The following is an 18,537-nucleotide window of genomic DNA, read 5'->3' as shown; positions in this document are numbered from 1 at the left end:
TTATCTCACACCAGTCAAAACGGCCATCATTAAAAACTCCACAAACGATAAGTGCTGGAGAGGCTGTGGAGAAAAGGGAACCCTCCTACACTGCTGGTGGGAATGCAGTTTGGTGCAGCCATTATGGAAAACAGTATGGAGATTCTTCAAAAAACTAAAGATAGACTTACCATATGATCCAGCAATCCCACTCCTTGGCATATATACGGAGGGAACTCTAATTCAAAAAGATACATGCACCCCAATGTTCACAGCAGCACTATATATGATAGCCAAGATATGGAAGCAACTTAAAAGTCCATTGACAGATGAATGGATTAAAGAAGTTGTGGTATATTTATACAATGGAATACTACTCGGCCATTAAAAAGAATAAAATAATGCCATTCACAGCAACATGATGGACCTGGAGATCATCATCCTAAGTGAAGTAAGCCAGAAAGAGAATGAAAACTATCATATGGTATCATTCATATGTGGAATCTTAAAAAAAGAAAAAAAAGGAGACACTAATGAACTCATCTACAAAATAAACAGACTCACAGACACAGTAAACAATCTTATGCTTATGGAGGGGATAGGGATAGGAAGGGATAAATTTGGGAGTTTGAGATTTATAAGTGGTAGCCACTATATATAAAAATGGATTAAAAAAACAAATTTCTTCTGTATAGCACAGGGAACTATATTCAGTATCTTGCAATAACCTTTAATGAAAAAGAATATGAAAACAAGTATGTACATATATGCATGACTGGAACATTGTGCTGTACACCAGAAATTGACACATTGTAACTGACTATTCTTCAATAATAACAACAACGACAAAAAAAAACCCACAAATAACAAATGTTGGTGAGGATGTGGAGAAAAGGAAACCCTTCTACAATGTTGATGGGAATGCAAATTGATGCAGCCACTATGGAAAACAGTATGAAAGTTTCTCAAAAAATTAAAACTTAGAACTACCATATGATCTAGCAATTCCACTCTTGGATATATATCTGAAGAAGATGAAAACATTAATTCAAAAAGATACATACACTCCAATGTTCACAGTGGCATTATTTACAATTGCCAAGACATGGAAGTAACCTAAGTGTCCACCAAAAGATGAATGGATAAAGAAGATGTGTGTGTGTGTGTGTGTGTGTGTGTGTAAGAGAGACGGGGAGAGAGAGAGAGAGAGAGAGAGAGAGAGAGAGAGAGAGAGAGAGAGAGGGAGGGAGAGAGAGAGAGAGAGAGAGAAAGAGATGGAATATTACTCAGCCACAAAAAAGAATGAAAATTTGCCATTTGCAACAGTGTGGACAGACCTGGAGGGTATTATGCTTAATGAAATATGTCAGAGGATGTGTCTTGTCACCTATATGTGGAATCTAAAAAAAAAAATAAAACAAATGAGTATCTACAATAAAAAAAAACAGACTCAGATTTAGAGAACATACTAGTGGTTATCAGTGAGGATAAGGGAGAGAAGGGGTAAGAGAGGTAAGGGTAGGGGGTTAAGAAGTACAAACTATTATGTATAAAATAAATAAACTACAAGGATATATTGTACAGCACAGAGAACACAGCCAATATTTTGATACCTTTAAATGGCATATACTATATAAACATTCTGAATCACTATGGTTTACACCTGAAACTAATATAATGTTGCAATCAACTATACCTCATTGGAAAAAAGATGTTTAAGGACCTTTAAAAATCAGCTTTTAACTTTAATTATGTAAAACGAGTACTATTTTAGGACTCAGTCTTGCTTATAAGAAAAGGAAAGCACACCAGTGACTTTTCAGTCTCAAAGGTCACTAACCAAACACAATTCAGTTAATTAATATTTCCTACATAGAATGTAATGCCTTATTGTTAGTACTTCTATGGTAGCCAGAAAAGATTTTCTCTGGCCCAAAAGCATCAGGGCTTTTCAATATTAGTTATGTACACATTCATATACCAACAGTCTAAGAAATTACATTTAATAATGGTATTTCATAATAGTTTAGTATTATTTTAGGGTAGAAGATGAGGACCTGGAGTAAAACAGCAAGATGGTGGTTATGCAGAAAGCGCAAATATTTCAAAGCTTGGTTTTAGTTGAGGAGTAAAACTGCTTTGATTCCTGGCAGGAGCCACTGCACTCACCCTGAAAGAGCTGGATGAGCCGAGGCTGGAGCGCGGCGGGGATCACGCTCTCGGGCAGCTCCCTCAGGAAGAGCTTCAGCAGGCTGGCGGCAGAGCACACGTCGCCGTCCGTCCCCAGCTGCACCGGCACTCCGCTCTCAAACTTCCCTCGGAGCTGCTCCACCACCTTCACGTTGCCGTTCACCCTGAACAGGCCTTCCTGGGTGAGCCCTGGAACAGCGAAGAAGGCGCACCGAAAATAACCCAGGTCTCTCACAGACAGATCCAAACTCTAAAGGACAGTCACCAAAATCCATAAATCTCATGGACAGGATTCTCCGAATAATTATCAAGCACTGGAGGACTTTCACAATTTATGAAGAGTGTTTTCTTAGAATAATAAATTTTCACATCTACTATGTATCCACTAAAAAGACTGTATGATTGTTATAAAAGCTGACCTCTAAAAATAAGGTTAGGACACATATCAACGTAGAACAGACATTACAGAAACTTACTCTGGGCTCCAAGAGCAGTTTAGCATTTTGAGAACAACTATTTAAAAAAAATAACATATATATAAGAAACTCCTTAATTACATGTGATTACCTTTGTAATAATTTGATAAAGAAGTAACAGTTCTTTAGTAATCGATAAATTCAAAGTATAAGACTCAGAGACTATAAAGTAGTGTAAGATAAAATCCTTGTCTTTAGCCAACAGATTTATGAATATTCATGTTGGCTGGGGTCAGCAGAGATGGCTGCATCATCCTTGGCTAAAGCGTAGGCAAGACCGAAAGGCTGGGGCTGATGTACTGTGAAGCTAATGCAGTGTAAACTTCAGGGCCCCTTCCAGTGCTCTGTCCCTAATTCTGTATTCTTCACTTTGTGTTCTTTTTCTCAAAGAGGGCCCCCAAAGGATTAAGCATCAGGACTCACAAAACCTTGATCTACCCCTTACAAAGAGAAACAAATACATGAATTGAGAAGCAGAGACTGGACGGCACAAAAATATGAAGGCAGATGAAAATATGGAGTGTTGAAGGTCAAAGAGTGATCTTTGGAAGAAATGGTAAGTAAAGGGCCATGCATGTCAAGGCAAAGAGTGAAAACTTTATCATTATTTATCATTGGAGCATTAAGGGTATGTGTGTGGGGTGGGGGTGGTGGGGAGACACAATATAATTGAGGTTTAAGGAAGACCTAGCTAGCTAAGAAGTCAAGAAAGGAGAGGGCAGAGAGCTTGCCTTAGGGGGACTGCAATCTACTATAAGGCAATTAGACAGGTTACGGTGGGAAGTGAAAAGGAGAGAATCAAGATGAGTTGGTAACTTAGTACCAAAGGGAAATAAGGGAAGAAGGGTTGAAAGGTAACTCTGATGCCTAGAAAACTAGGAACCCAAGAAAAAGCACTGTAAGTGACAAGGCAAAGGAGGCACGGGGCAGGCGGAAGGGGGACTGGTTTAGGGTAGAGATGATTTCCAGCCCACTGTGCTGGGTTTGAGGAGACAGAGCATCACGTGAGTGGAGGAACCTTGACAGTGAGAAACAATCTAAGGGAATAGTAACCCAAGCACTCGACCCGCCCCTCCCCTATTGAGATCCTAATGGTGAACTTGAGGGTGACGGAAGTACTGAAGCCTATTAGACTTATTTAGACGGGATGTGTCTGTTCGTATCAGCCTTTGCTCCTTTCTCTTTCCTCCTAATTGTATTGCTCTTTCTAAAGAAAAAAGGGAGCTGATTCATTTTACTTTGTAATTTGATAAAACATTTTATGAACCCTTTAATTCAACAAATATTTAGTGAGTACCTAGTATTATGTTAGGTCCTAAAACAAAAAAATCAACCATGAGAAAAAACTTCAAACACTAGGATCCTCACAGAGTTTGTAGTCTGGTAAGATGTTCATGTTCTTCTACATACACATATTAGTTGGTTATGAAGAATACGAGTAACAAAAATTGACATGAATTTTAGCTCCAATTTTGACAACATTTTGTGAAACCAGAGATGATATTAAAAAATATTTAACAACCAGTATGGCCACGGCATCATGTAACCAAAGGAGACACCAGTCAGTATGTGTGCTAGGCAGCTTCTCAACTGGCCCCAATGATCCACACCCCTCTGTATCCACACCCATGTGTAATCCCCTCCCCCTTTGAGTGTGAGCTGGACCTAGTGACTTGCTTCCAAGCAAGAGAATATGGTGAAATGATGTGATTAGGTTCTAATCTCACTTTTGGATTAGGTTATAAAAGACTGTGACATCCACTCTGCTCGCTTCTGTGTTCTCTTTCTCACTCTCGCTCTTCTTGCTTGCTCACTCTGATGAATCAGCTGTTTTGTCAGCTACCTGATAAAAAGGTCCACGTGGCAAGGAACTGAGAGTGGGATCTGGACAACAGCCAGTGAATAACTGAGACCTTCAGGTCAACAGCCCACAAGGAACTGAATGCTGCAGACAACCAGGGGCATGAGCCAGTCAAGTGCTGATACGACTGCAGCCTTAAAAAGAGACCTTATAACAGAAGACATAACTAAGCTGTGCCCAGATTCTTGACCCACAGAAGCTGTGAGATAGTAAGCTGTCTTAATCTACTGTGTTTTGGGGTCATCTGTTACCCAGCAACAGATAACTAACACGATAAGCCATTCCCTTTAATACTGCAGAGTATCACCTACTACTGGGAGGCTTCAGCTTAGTCATTTTTAAAGCTTTCAAGGTGTCTCCTCTACTCTACAAAGCTTCATCTGTAACTTCAGAAACACATACTGGCATCAAGCGGAGAGCGCCCAATAAAAGAGAATCCCATTCCTGGCCAAGGCCCAAATCCTGCAGATTTAGAGTTTTACATCATAGCCTTGTATCTACCCAGCTCCCAAGTCTGCTTTTGGCCCAGCAAATGCCCCTGGATCTGGTTTCACTGTGTTTTTCTAGCTTTGACCTGAGGTTCCCTCTTCCAATAAGGTTTTTTGACCCTTCCCTCAAATAAATATACTTCCAGTTATTCAAAAATAACTCCCCAGCTCCAAGAGCTGGCTTTGGTCTTCAAGGCTCCTGATCCCCCTGGACTTTACTAGAGGAAGAGAAGCTATAAATAGAAGTCACTGAAATCAGTGCTTCTCAACCATGTTTTTCTGCTCCTGTTCCCATTTATTTGCACAACTCTCTTCCCTTAGGAGTATCTCGCCAAAGCAACATTTAGGACGCTTAGTAATTTTAAATCAGGAGAACTTAACCCCCGGACATGGCTCTATTACCCTCTGGGAAAAAGAATCCGTACAGTTTTTAAAAGCTCATTATGAACTTATAATAGTACAATACCCACATGAGGCTTACCAGAGTATATGACCTCTAAATTTTTAGGGAATGATTATAACAGAAATGTTCAGAGGGGTGAGATATTTAAAAGGCTTTATGGAGTTACTCTCATACATTTCTGAGATTCTGTTATATTTCTCTTCAGGAGATACAGGTTAATTGTCATGAACAGCAACTTAATACTGGTTCAGCAATGACAAAAATAACATCTACATTGACAGCTACGTTTTTGTACAGTTGAAATATTTATTTCAAAATTTGATGAATACGTGTATAAGTGTGTGAATATATCAATAGAAACTAAACATGCCAGAAGTCAGAATTTTTCTTATTGGCACACTGGCCCAAAAAGGAGTGACAATGTGTAAGCATATTCTGCCATCTGGTGGTGAGTGGAGAATCCTACACTATGTAAAGATCCCACAGGATCTTCATGCTAAGCTAGAAGGAACCCAGTAACACTGTCAGCAGACTGTTTTAAAATAACTAGTAACTTAGAAGATTATTCTTTGAATAGAAAAAATATACACACATATTGGTTTTCAAAGAAAAAAGTCCGAAATCCATTTAAAAGGCATTAATATAGGCCTTTATAAACCCTTTCTGTCTTACAATTCCTTTATAATAAAAGGTTTCCCTCACATCAAGTTGTTAACTATCTACATATACATTAAATAGCCAAGTGTGACCACAATACCTACCTGCAGTTAATTATATAACCAATCATCCCTATATTCCATACCTGGCAGAGTGCCTCCTGCATTGTAGGTACACAATACACATTTGTCGTATGCATACTGTATCACAGGCACACGATAAATATTTGTGGACTTGAACTAAAAAACATATAAAACTAACTGAAGTATCTTGCTTTCAAACTTCATACCACTCTCCCAACTTACACAGGCCCTCTGGTTTATTACCATGATAGTTTCAAATACAGGAAGGGGCTGCTGGTTGTTCACAGGGTAATTAACCACATAGTCTTTTAAAATATAGGGCCGGTCCCCTACCCTAGACTGCCTTGTCAAGATTCTGATTCAGTGAATATGGGGCACCACCAACGTGCGGTATTCTGTAAGGATTCCACTAGTGTCTGTTTCACATCCCTGGTTAAGAATGGCTGATTTATTCCACTAAAACATTTAGTTTTACATTACCTGAATACATCCTATCAAAGCATAACTAAGGTGTGCTAAGGAGGGGTAGAAGAAAAGCATCCTCTAATTCAGATGTTAAAAGGGGGAAAAGAACATATCGGTGTATGCTTATATACTCATCAAATATCTTTGTAAGAACATACTAGAAACTAGTGTAATAATATTATCCCCGGGAGGGGATGAATGGTCAGGGGACAGGGTTTCAAGGGAGAGACTTTTCACTGAACACCCCTCTGAATTTTGAACCACATAAATATATTATTTAATAATTTTAAAATTAAAAATGAAAATGAAAATTATTTTATGTAAGAGTAACCTCAAGAGGCTACTATGCAATCATTGTTGGCTGAAGGGTCAGAATATTGATTAAGTCAAAACCAAAATGTTATTTTAGGTGGTCACACTTTGGCATCCAAATGAATAATTCTTAACAACCCTATTTAAGCTATTAAAGGAATTACCTACAGATCTGTGTGTATCTCAGTCTACAGGATCCAGTTTTCCTCCATACTGAGTGTGTAAATGAGTCCTGTCAAAGCTCTAACTCAGTAACATCTGGCCTCAGGATCCTGTAGGCCAAGGGCCCATCCTCCTGCCATGAGACATATAACACCTTCGTGTTTAGACTGTTTCTTCAAGTATTTGAACAAATCCAGAGCTGTCCTCTGGAACCTCACCCTCCCGCTGCTGTCTTCCTCCAAAAACAAGAGTGCACCTACAAGATGAGGTAAGAATGCAAACCTGGCTCTTCAGTTTTCACGACAAAGCATCATTTTGCCATCTACATACCTAATAACCTGAGCGAGAGCTGTTTTTCAGTGAAAACACCTGACGGGCTTCTGTGGTCTGAAGTGTCTGCCATACAGTCCCTGTCACAAGCAGCCACGCCCCTGCAGGGAACAGAGGTGCTATGCTTGGGGGCACGACCGACACCGCGTTCCTCCCAGTGCAGGGAACAGACGTGGAATCGTGGGAAGATTTGGGGCTGGAAGCCAACTGCACAAAGCACAGAATTTCTTCCAAGTCACAAGTTTTACATTTAAGAATGCCCCCAAATTTTATATTCTACTCTGCGATGAGTCTTGTTTTAGTAGAGAAATGTTTCAGTATAGAAAATGTAAATTCCAAGCTCTTCTCTCTGAATATTTCCTTCCCAAATCTCTTAAAATTTATTGATATTTATTATATAGTTTGCAGTTCTCCCATCATACCACCCTAGTTAAAAACCTGGATAATTTGAGAATGATGCTTTTAAGTCCTATTTTAAATAAAATCACAAAAAAGCTGTAAAACATAGTTCTCAGTAACTAAGAGATAATTTATCTTTTTATCATGCAATGTACTGTGGTACACTACAATTGTTTTACACAATTAATTTTATCATTCCAAAAGTAAATGACTTTCCTCCGTGTGCGCGTGCACACACACACACACACTGCCCACAGTAGGTTATAAATCATAGTTTTTGTGGTACCTCACTGACCCTGGAGTACATCAAGGTATTCAATAAGTTGATGACTGATCTCAAGCTAAAAGAGATACTCAAAAAGTATTCTAATACATTAAAAATTATTGATTATCAGTTGGAATTTAATGAATCAAGAGAACTCACTATTAATATTAGAACAGAGGATTTCAGCACTTAAAATTAGGAATCATTCCAGATCATTAGGCACATGAAAAAATGTTCAATATCACTAATTACCAGAGAAATGCAAATCAAAACTACAATGAGGTATCACCTCACACCAGTCAGAATGGCCATCATTCAAAAGTCCACAAATGACAAATGCTGGAGAGGCTGTGGAGAAAAGGGAACCCTCCTACACTGCTGCTGGGAATGCAGTTTGGTGCAGCCACTGTGGAAAACAGTATGGAGAGTCCTCAAAAGACTAGGAATAGATTTACCATATGACCCAGTCATCCTGCTCCTGGGCATATATCCAGAAGAAACCCTACTTCAAAAAGACACCTGCACCCCAATGTTCATAGCAGCACTATTTACAATAGTCAAGACATGGAAAGAGCCTAAATGCCCAACAACAGATGGCTGGATAAAGAAGATGTGGTATATTTATACAATGGAATACTATTCAGCCATAAAAATGACAACATAACGCCATTTGCAGCAACATGGATGTCCCTGGAGAATGTCATTCTAAGTGAAGTAAGCCAGAAAGAGAAAGAAAAATACTATATGAGATCGTTCATATGTGGAATTAAAAAAAAAAAAAGAACATAAATACAAAATAGAAACAGACTCATAGACATAGAATACAAACTTGTAGTTGCCAAGGGGGCTGGAGGTGGGAAGGGACAGGCTGGGATTTCAAAATTTGTAGATACTGACAGGCATATGCAGATTAGATAAACAAGATTATACTGTATAGCACAGGGAAATATATACAAGATCTTGTGGTAGCTCACAGCAAAAAAGAATGTGACAATGAATATATGTATATTCATGTATAACTGAAAAATTGTGCTCTACACTAGAAATTAACACAACATTGTAAACTGACTATAACTCAATAAAAAAAAATGTTAAAAAAAATGGGCAGAAGAAAAAAACAAACAAAAAAACCCAAAAAAACTAGGAATCATTCCAAACTAGAAACCTCAGTAATTAAAGTGATAGCTCCATGACAAATTCATTTAATATTGTCAAAATAATGGTAAGCCGCCATAATGCTCTTAATGTCTTTTTATAAGGGCAAAATACATTACACCATAATTTGATGTTCTAATTAAGGTGTTTTAGGGTATATGCTAGTAACATGTTATGACGTTATTCACACAAAAACCTTCTTCTGTAAAAACAATGGAATTAAAATACGACCGGACTCACCGTGCTTGGTCAAGTACTCGACTATGCTCCCCACTATAGCTGGGATGCCATTCTCAGTGAGGCCCTGCTGATGAAGGTCTTGGAGACTGACGCCAAATAACTTTTTGTAGGTGGAACTCTTCTGCTCGTTTTGTGGCACCGCTGCTATCTTTTTCATGTCTTCCTTCAGCCGAACTGCAGCTTTACTTTGCTTAAAACAGCGTAAGCAGAAAGAGCAGTCAGTCATATTAACCACAGGAGGTTGCATGGTTACAACAGAATCACCTGAATTAAAGTATAAGCATTTGGAGACAGAGAGCAGTGGTCTTGACTTATTTTTACTTCAACTCAAATCAAAATCCCTCATCTCTCTCTCAGGTTGCTCAGTGCTGAGAATGGCACACGCTGATATACTGGTTAAAAGGAGTGAAAAATAATGAGAAACCTAAAGCCACACTTAACCACACTTAAGCGTAGCTAAGAGAGGGAGCAATACACTGCAGTATCTTAGATATATTACTACAGTAACTGGGGGTGTGACTCACAACCTGGTTAACAGGAAAATAAAACATTTATAAGCACATTGAAACCCCATGCAGATCCTGAAAGAGTAAGATGTTTCCCAACATAAAAATTTATCTAGATGCCATTTTAAGGTAGCTTTAATTTGAAGGGTTAGAAAAAATATATATATGTAGGGTGAACATTTATTTCTGACTTGATTATATCTGAATATCTCAATAAGATTTTGGCACATAAAATCAACTTAATTCTCATTGTAGTTCAAAATGTTATCTGTGAAATAGCAATGTTTCAGGTAATCACAATTTTTAAAACTTCAACATATAATAAATAAAAAAATACAATTTACATTCAACTAATTCAAGTTATCACCACAGTGAAACCTCTATACAAATCTGTTTCTTCCGTTTAATAGAAAAATTTTCCCCAAGGAAGTATTTTAAAAGATAAATTTTAATATGGTTCAATATAACTAAATAGGGATTTCTTTTTTAAAAAAGTGTATGTCCTATATAAAAGTGTATATCTTTAAATACTAAAAAGATGGCAAAATGTGAACAACTTTATTTGGGGAGAGAGGAAGCAGATTGGGGGAAATGTTCACTAATTAAAAAGTGTCAATATTATAAGTGCAGGCTCATGCAGCTGTTAAACAATCTAAAAGCAGGATCATTACCTTCATTGTATAGCTGAGGAAACAAAGATCAAAGAGTTAAGAAGTAATCTGGTAAAAGTCATGGAACTGGTCAGAAGACAGTCTCATCTGACCCTAAGTCTGTGTTTCTCTCCTTAATTTAGATTTATATTAAAGTGCAGTTTGTGTATAATTATAGTAACAAACTATGATAAATATTGTATGTGACACATGACAATTACACAAAGATAATTCTATAATCTTGATTTTTAGTAAGGTCCCCATAATTTCAATTTGACCTTGAATTTTATAATCTACATAATCAGACCAACTTTTATAGACATATTTGCAGATTTTAATAGGTCATATTTGAAAGCCATATTTCCCTAGTGAGGATTCAGCAATGTAAAGTTAAAACATAGATTTAGTAACCCATTAATACTACTAATAAGGCACAGTGTTAGCTACTACAGAGCAGTAGGGGCTAGAACTATCATCTCTGTCACCAAGGAAGTCAAGTCAAACTTGTAACAACTACTATTTTTGTGTGTGAGTTTAAAAATCTATCCATCTCCTTCAAATGAACGAACATATGGGAAGTTTCAGTCAACCAGGTCTGTGGTGAGTAAGCAGCCAAAAAGCAACCTGTAATAATGAAACTGAAAATGGTCTCAAGTGTGGCATTAAAGCCAGCTGACAGTATGAGGTTAAATTATACAAATTGTATCTTTTATTTCACCTTCTTACAGACACAATAGAGCACAGTGGTTTAGAGCATGGACTGTGGAACCAGACTCCCTGTTTCAAATCCCATTCTGATCTTATTAGCTGTGTAACCCTGGACAAGTCACTTACACTCCGTGTGCCTCTGTTACCCCATCTACAAAATGGGGATACCAGAGGTTCCTATCTCATATGAATATATGAGGCTGAAATGAGCTCGTACACATAACAAGAATGAGACGAGTGTCTGGAATACTCAGTAAGTACTGTTATCCTCATCACCATCCTTCTTCTAGGAAATTATTCCGATTTCTTCTCAAAAAATTGAGAGATACTCAACCACTCCTGTACTTAATGTCTGTGAGGACTAACCTGATGACTAATTATTCTCCATAGACCTCTAAATCTAAAATATTTAGGTATGACTTTTGAAAGATAAAGATAAAATCATTTTGCACATTAGTATCAGAATTTCTCGAGTTTTTACTAGAAATTTTCAAGACTTTCTCAGAATTCTGTCTAAATGTCAGTTTAAAACCTAAATTAACAATCTCTCTGCTGCTAGCCCTGTTCCTAATTTTGCCCTTCACTCGAGTACAGTCAATATGCTGTGTCTCCTGTTAACAGTGTAAATAAACACTCCTGGCATTATGGTTCAGTATTTTCAAGTCTGAGACATGTCATTAACCTCATACATCTTGAACTGATTGCAAATTAAACTACCTGTTTACTCAGCATAGAGCCATATTACATAGACAAGTTTATATGTAATCATAGTAATAAAGGAACATCTGATTATTGCTTTTAATTGGTAATCTAATTTAGGTTTACACTTTTTAAAAAGTAAATACTGTTTTAAAACAACCACAATGAAACAGACAGCTTTATTTTCAGACATCCAAATCAATTCTTCAGTGACGGGCTTAGAACAAATATAAAATATCCTTTATGGTAAGTACTAAGAAATATTCAATAGTTCCTTACTCATGAAAAAATAAAACTAAGGACATGAAAAGCCATTTATGACAAATTCCATTTAAGCTGAAATTACTTTCTACCTTTATTCAATGTTAGATCATTCTCTTTATAAACGTCAATGTCTGTAGAATTTCAGCTTCCCTTCAAACACACACTTAACTTTTCTTGATCTAATATAAGCTGAAAAATAAGTTACTAATTGAGGTATTCTGAGTCAATCTTAACTTTGCATATATTCCCATTCATCACTTGAGTTTGAAAACTGGACTCTGCATCTGTAAAAGCAATTTAGGTTCCCACATTAAAAGGCAGACAGGGAACCTTGGGAACAATCTGTAGGGGTCATTTAGTGCTTAAAGTATCACTTGAGGAAAGGAAACCAGGACCCAAAAAGTTGCGGTGAACTCAGTGAGAAAGGGCTCAGCCCATGTCGCCTAATTTTATACCAATATTCATTTTCATAATTAATGGTGACCTTGTTTTTCTATGCTTTTATTTATGATCAAAAATACTTAACTAGCTCACAAAATGCGCACACCAGGACAGTAGTGGATATTTGTTGATTGGGGGCCACCTAGCCTCTATTTCTCCTTTTTCCTAGTGACAAATCCTGCCTGCCTTTGGGGGAATGACCGCACCCTCGGTGTGCACAGCTCTGATGAGGCGACCACTCCAACCGCTGCCCTGCCTTTAGGAAGGGCTGGGCTAGGGCACCCTAGCCGATCAGACCCTTCCTCCTGCAGACCACTGAAGCCTGAGTGGACTGTCACAAGGACAGAAACATGGTTGGAGCTAATTTATTCCAGCCGCAGTGCTCTCACTGGATGGTTAGATTAACTAACCAGTAGACTAACTCTTGCCAGCTGCATCCCCAGAGCTGCTATGTGTGGTCCTTTGGCTGCCCTCTCTGACACTGGTCCTCCAGCTGTTCCTTCCACATGGTGAGCTACTCCATAGCTTTCCAGTAAAGTTTCTTTGGGCTTAAGTTAGCCAGAATCATCCATTTCTGTTTGGTAGCAACACACACACACACACCACCCCCCTCCAATTGATAAAAGTGCCCTGGAAAAAGAAAAAAGAAATAATAATCAAGAGCAGAGAGGAAACCAGGGTTTTAGAAAATAAGAGAAAATCAGAATGATAATGACAACTAACTTTTATGGAATGTTCACTGACTATATCAGTCACTTTAGATGGCTTCACTCATTAAATCCTAATAAAGATACATTGGGAAGGAAGATACGTTTGTGAACTCTGTTTCACAGAGCAGCCAAGTAATGTGTTCCAGGTGCTGTCAAAGATGTGATGTGGCCAGCAGTGACACGGGCAATCTGAGTCCAGAGGACACATGCTTAATGCTGTCTCCAAAAAGAAAGTGTTGAGAATCAACCACTATATATACAAAGATAAAAAACAAATTTCTTTTGTATAGCACAGTGAACTATATTCAATATCTTGTAATAACCTTTAATGAAAAAGAATATGAAAACAAACATACGTATATATGCATGACTGGGACATTACGCTGTACACCAGAAATCCATACATTGTAACTGACTATATTTCAATTAAAAAAAGCATATACTGGGAAAGCTCACTTGCTAAAGATAAAACAAAATTATTATTCTTATAGTAGAGGAAAATAGGATTATTTATATGTTTCTTGGTCTCCTTAAGATATGCTCAGAAGCAACATCACTATTTTTGATATTAGAATCCGCACAGAGAAGGCTTTTATCAGTAGGACGCATTTCAGAAGTCTTGAGTTTTTATAATAGCCAACATTTACTGAGTGCTGATTTTGTGCCAGACTCTACTGTAAGTGCTTTAAAATTAAAACCTCAAAATTCCAAAACAAATTTATCAGTAGGTACTTTTACTATTCCAATCTGGACAAGAAAATTAAGGTACGAAGAAAAAGAAACTTGTCTCATACAGTTGGAGAGCCAGAATATAATACCCCGCTGCTCTGGCTCTAACATGTGAGCTCAGAACCCTGAAAGACTTTAGTATTTACAGAAACTTTAATGTAAGTGGTTCTGTGAAGCCCCGAGGGGGACAATACTACATACAGCACTCTATTTACAGAGCTTAATACAAAAATCGATTTTAGACTACTGAATTCAACTGCCTGTTTTTCCTTAAGGCAATCCTCCAAGAATTTAAGTACCACAAGGTTAAGGCACTTTGAAGGACAATCAGGCTACACTGCTGGTTAAATTCAGACCTGTGCACTTGAAAACTCTTTGCAAATGGGGCTAGGACTAATACAGCTAAGCAGGATGTGGAAGCAGAACAGATAATCCATACCAAATAAAAGGGGTGCAAGGAAAGTACAAGATAAGCCCGAGACATCTTGCTCTAGAAGGCAAGGAAATGCTTAAGGACTAATGGGGTGTGTCAAAAAGACCTGTGGGCCAGCTGACACAGTTCCTATCGGCCAAGTTTAGGTCAGCTGGAGCACCACGAGTAAGAACTGTAAATGATTACCACATCCGGTATAAACACAAATCCCTGAATCAACAGTGATCCTAGGAAGAGTGAGGGAAATGGGTTAAAAAAGTAAAAGTCCTCTTTACAGAACATGCTGCAGCTAAATACAGAAGGAATAACAGAATTAGAAAATGAGCATTTTCAACTAATCATTTAACAAATAATTTTGCCAAGGATTGTCGGTGGATGCTAAAGCAGGTGAAAAGTTGTTGGAGAACAGGATTTTCAGAGTCTCAAAGATCACACAGTATTTGCAAAGGGAAAAAAAAATTTACCTTTACACTTGATATCTCTGAGGACTCGGCTTAACTCAAAAGATTAAATTTATCGTCACTCATCATGATGAGTTGACATTATGTGCTCCTGATGTGATGCAACATGCAGAAAACATCATTTATAAAATATTCTTGCCAAAAATGTTTAAGCTGATGCTCATCTAGCCTCTAAATCTAACAGTTTACATGAAGTTCAGGAGCTAAAAGAACAAGTTAAATGACAGTGAGGAAACAGACAAATTAGGAATCAGGGCCATTCTAACAGACAGCTAGCCTGGAATTTTTGAAACATTAATGTTATGAGGAAAAGACTAATTCTAGATTTCAAAGAAAATACACAAGCTTCAAATGTAATATATGAATATTGACTGGTTCCTGGCTGAAAAATAGAAGAAAAAAGTAGCCAATTTTCCATGGGACAACTACGGAAATTTGAATATGTGTTGTACATTAGATGGAATTACTATAAAGGTGGATTCTGCAGCAGCAGAGTTTGTGGCTGGGCACTTATGGAGGAGAGGCTGAAACCTAAGCCAATTGTTGGTGCTCCCACAGCAGGTGTAGCTTTGACGAGCTTTGAGGGCATGCACTTTGGGAGTACACACGAGCCAGAGGTGGAACTGAGGCCGAGCAGTTTATTGGTGCTCCCACAGCAGAGGCGGGTCGGGTAACAGCTACAGCAGCAGTGATTTTCATGAGCCCCACACACCAAGTGGTGTGTGGCATCACGGTCTCATGACCTGCTAACAGCTCCTAGGAAGAACACACAGCAACCCCTTTTCCAGAGAAGTCTTCCAGTCCTGCCCACCTCACGTCGCTGCTTAGAACCACATGATGACACCTACTACAACAACTGGAGGGCAGACGCTGCCCCCAACAGGACTGTGACAACCACATAGCAAAGAGAAGGCCCCATTCAACATCCAGCACAGGCTCTGGTCACCATTACACCAAACACACCCTATCAAGAGAACAACAGCCAGCACACTGAGGGAAGATGCGGCAGGCATCCATAACAAAAACAGCCCTCACACCAAAAATATTGGACTCACACAGTGCACAGGGATGCTCCCACATAAAACCAGCCCTTCAAGACCAAAGTAGGTAATTGTTTCTCCTAAATTCATAGAGCCAGAGAAATATAGGAAAAATGAAAAAGCAGAGGAATTACTCCCAGTTAAAAGAATGAGAGAAATCCCCTGAAAGAACAATGAAACAGATCTCTCTGGTCTCCCAGGCCCCAACTTCAAAAAGGAGGTAATAAAAATGCTAAAGGAATTAAGAAAGATGATCTATAGAAATGCAGATCACTGTAATAAGGAACTAGAAACTATAAAGAGAAACCAATTAATGCACAAGATGAAAAAGTGATCTGGAAGATGGAGTAATGGAAATAACCCACTCAGAACAGCAGAGAAAATGACAAATGAAAAAAATGGAAAGAAAGCAACACATGAGACCTATGAGATAATATGCATAGATTGTCATGCTTTATAGGGATTCCAGAAGGAGAAGGGAAAAGAAGATCAAAAATGTATTTGAAGAAATTATGGCTGAAAACTTTCCAAACCTAAAGAAGGAAACAGATAACCAGGTACAGGAAGCACAAAGGGCCCAAACAAGATGAACCCAAACAGACCTATACCAAGGCGTATCATAATTAAAGTGGCAAAAGTTAAAGATAAAGAGAGGATTTTAAAGGCAGCAAGAGAAAAAGTCATTTACAAGGGAACCCCCATAAGGCTATCAGCTTGTATCTCTGCAGAATCTTTGCAGGACAGAAGGGAATGGCCATGATATATTCAAATTCCTGAAAGGAAAAAACCTGCAACCTAGAATAATTTACCCAGCAAGATTATCATTTAGAATAGAAGGAGAGGTAAAGAATTTCTCACATGAGCAAAAACTAAAAGAATTAAGTAATACTAAATTTACCCTAAGAGAATACTGGAAGATCTTCTTTACAAAGAAAAGCAGCAAGAATCTATAGAAAAGGGAAAGTCATAATAGGAAATGCAAACATATAAAAGGATTGAAATCACTTAAAAAGCCAGCATGCAGATTAAAAATAAAAAATGTAAAAGCAATTATAACCACAGTAAATAAAAAGTGTAAGCATGAAGATGTAAAATAAGACATTAAAATGACAAAATGTGGAAGGAGGGGAGTATAAAAATGTAGATCTTTTAGAATGTATTTGAATTTTTATGACTATCAGTTTAAAGAAAGTAGATATAGTTATGGGTCAACATACTTGAACTCCATGGTAACCACAAATCAAAACCATAACACAGATTCACAAAACCCAAAAAGAAAGGAACTCAAGAACACTACAAAAGTAAATCAAACCACAAAAGGAAAAGCACAAAGAAGAAATGAAGAAAAAGTACAAAGACAATTGGGAAACAATGATTAAAATGGCAATAAGTACATTTCTATCAATAATTATTTTAAATGTCAATGGACTAAATGCATGGATCAAAAGACAATGGCAGACTGGATTAAAAAAACAAGAACCTGCAGTATGCTGCCTACGAGAGACTCAGTTCAGCATAAAAGACATAGACTGGAGTAAGGAGATGGAAAAAGATATTTCATGCAAATGGAAAAAAACAAGAAAGTGGGGAAAGAAATACTCTTATCAGACAAAAGAGACTAAGACAAAGGTCATAAGACAAAGAAGGGCAATATATAATGATAAGGGGATCAATCCAAGATGAGGATATTACACATGTTATCATACACTCAACCAATACAGGAGCATCTAAATATATAAAGCAAATACTAACAGACATAAAGTGAGAAACTACAATAATACAATAAATAGTAGGAGATCGTAACACCTCATTGACATCAATGGACAGATCATCAGTAACACAACAAAGGTCCTAAATGACACAACAGGCCAATTGGACTTCATTGGTATCTACAGGACACGACCTCCAAAAAATACATATTCTTTTCAAGCACACATGGAACATTCTCTAGGACAGACTACATACTAGGTCACAAAACAAACCTCAACAAATTTAAGTAGAAATTATTTCAAACATTTTTTCTGACCACAATAGTGTAAAACTAGAAAACAACAACAGGAAAAAAAAATGGGAAGAGAACAGACACATGGAGACTAAACAGCATGCTACTAAAAAACCAATAAGTCAAAAAAGAATCCTGAAAATACCTTGATACAAACAACAATGAAAACAGAACTTTACAAAATCTATGACACAGCAAAAGCAGTTCTAAGAGGGAAGTTCATAGCAATATAGGCTTTCCTCAAACAAGAAAAATCTCAAATAAACAACTTAACCTATCACCTAAAAGAATTAGAAAAAGAACAAAAAACTCAGAGTCAGCATAAAGAAGGAAATAAAGATTAGAGAAGAAATGGAGATTTAAAAACAGAAAAAAAGCAATAATACCAAGAGCAGGCTTTCCCAAAAGATAAACAAAATCAACAAGCCT

The 18,537-nt window shown here is 37.6% G+C and overlaps 1 protein-coding gene across 1 annotated transcript in view; it reads right to left on the bottom strand.

Annotated features, from left to right (window-relative positions):
• Nucleotides 1-18,537, bottom strand: part of FAM13A (family with sequence similarity 13 member A) — a 266,497-nt gene that overhangs the window by 232,331 nt on the left and 15,629 nt on the right. The window contains 2 exon segments of the mRNA XM_032498189.1: nucleotides 2,149-2,358; nucleotides 9,466-9,655. Of these exon segments, the coding sequence (XP_032354080.1) occupies nucleotides 2,149-2,358; nucleotides 9,466-9,655 (400 nt within the window).

Source organism: Camelus ferus, chromosome 2, assembly GCF_009834535.1.
Source record: "Camelus ferus isolate YT-003-E chromosome 2, BCGSAC_Cfer_1.0, whole genome shotgun sequence".
Taxonomy (NCBI): Eukaryota; Metazoa; Chordata; class Mammalia; order Artiodactyla; family Camelidae; genus Camelus; species Camelus ferus.
The sequence above is the reverse complement of the archived record's forward strand: the minus strand, read 5'-3'. Positions and strand labels throughout refer to the sequence as shown.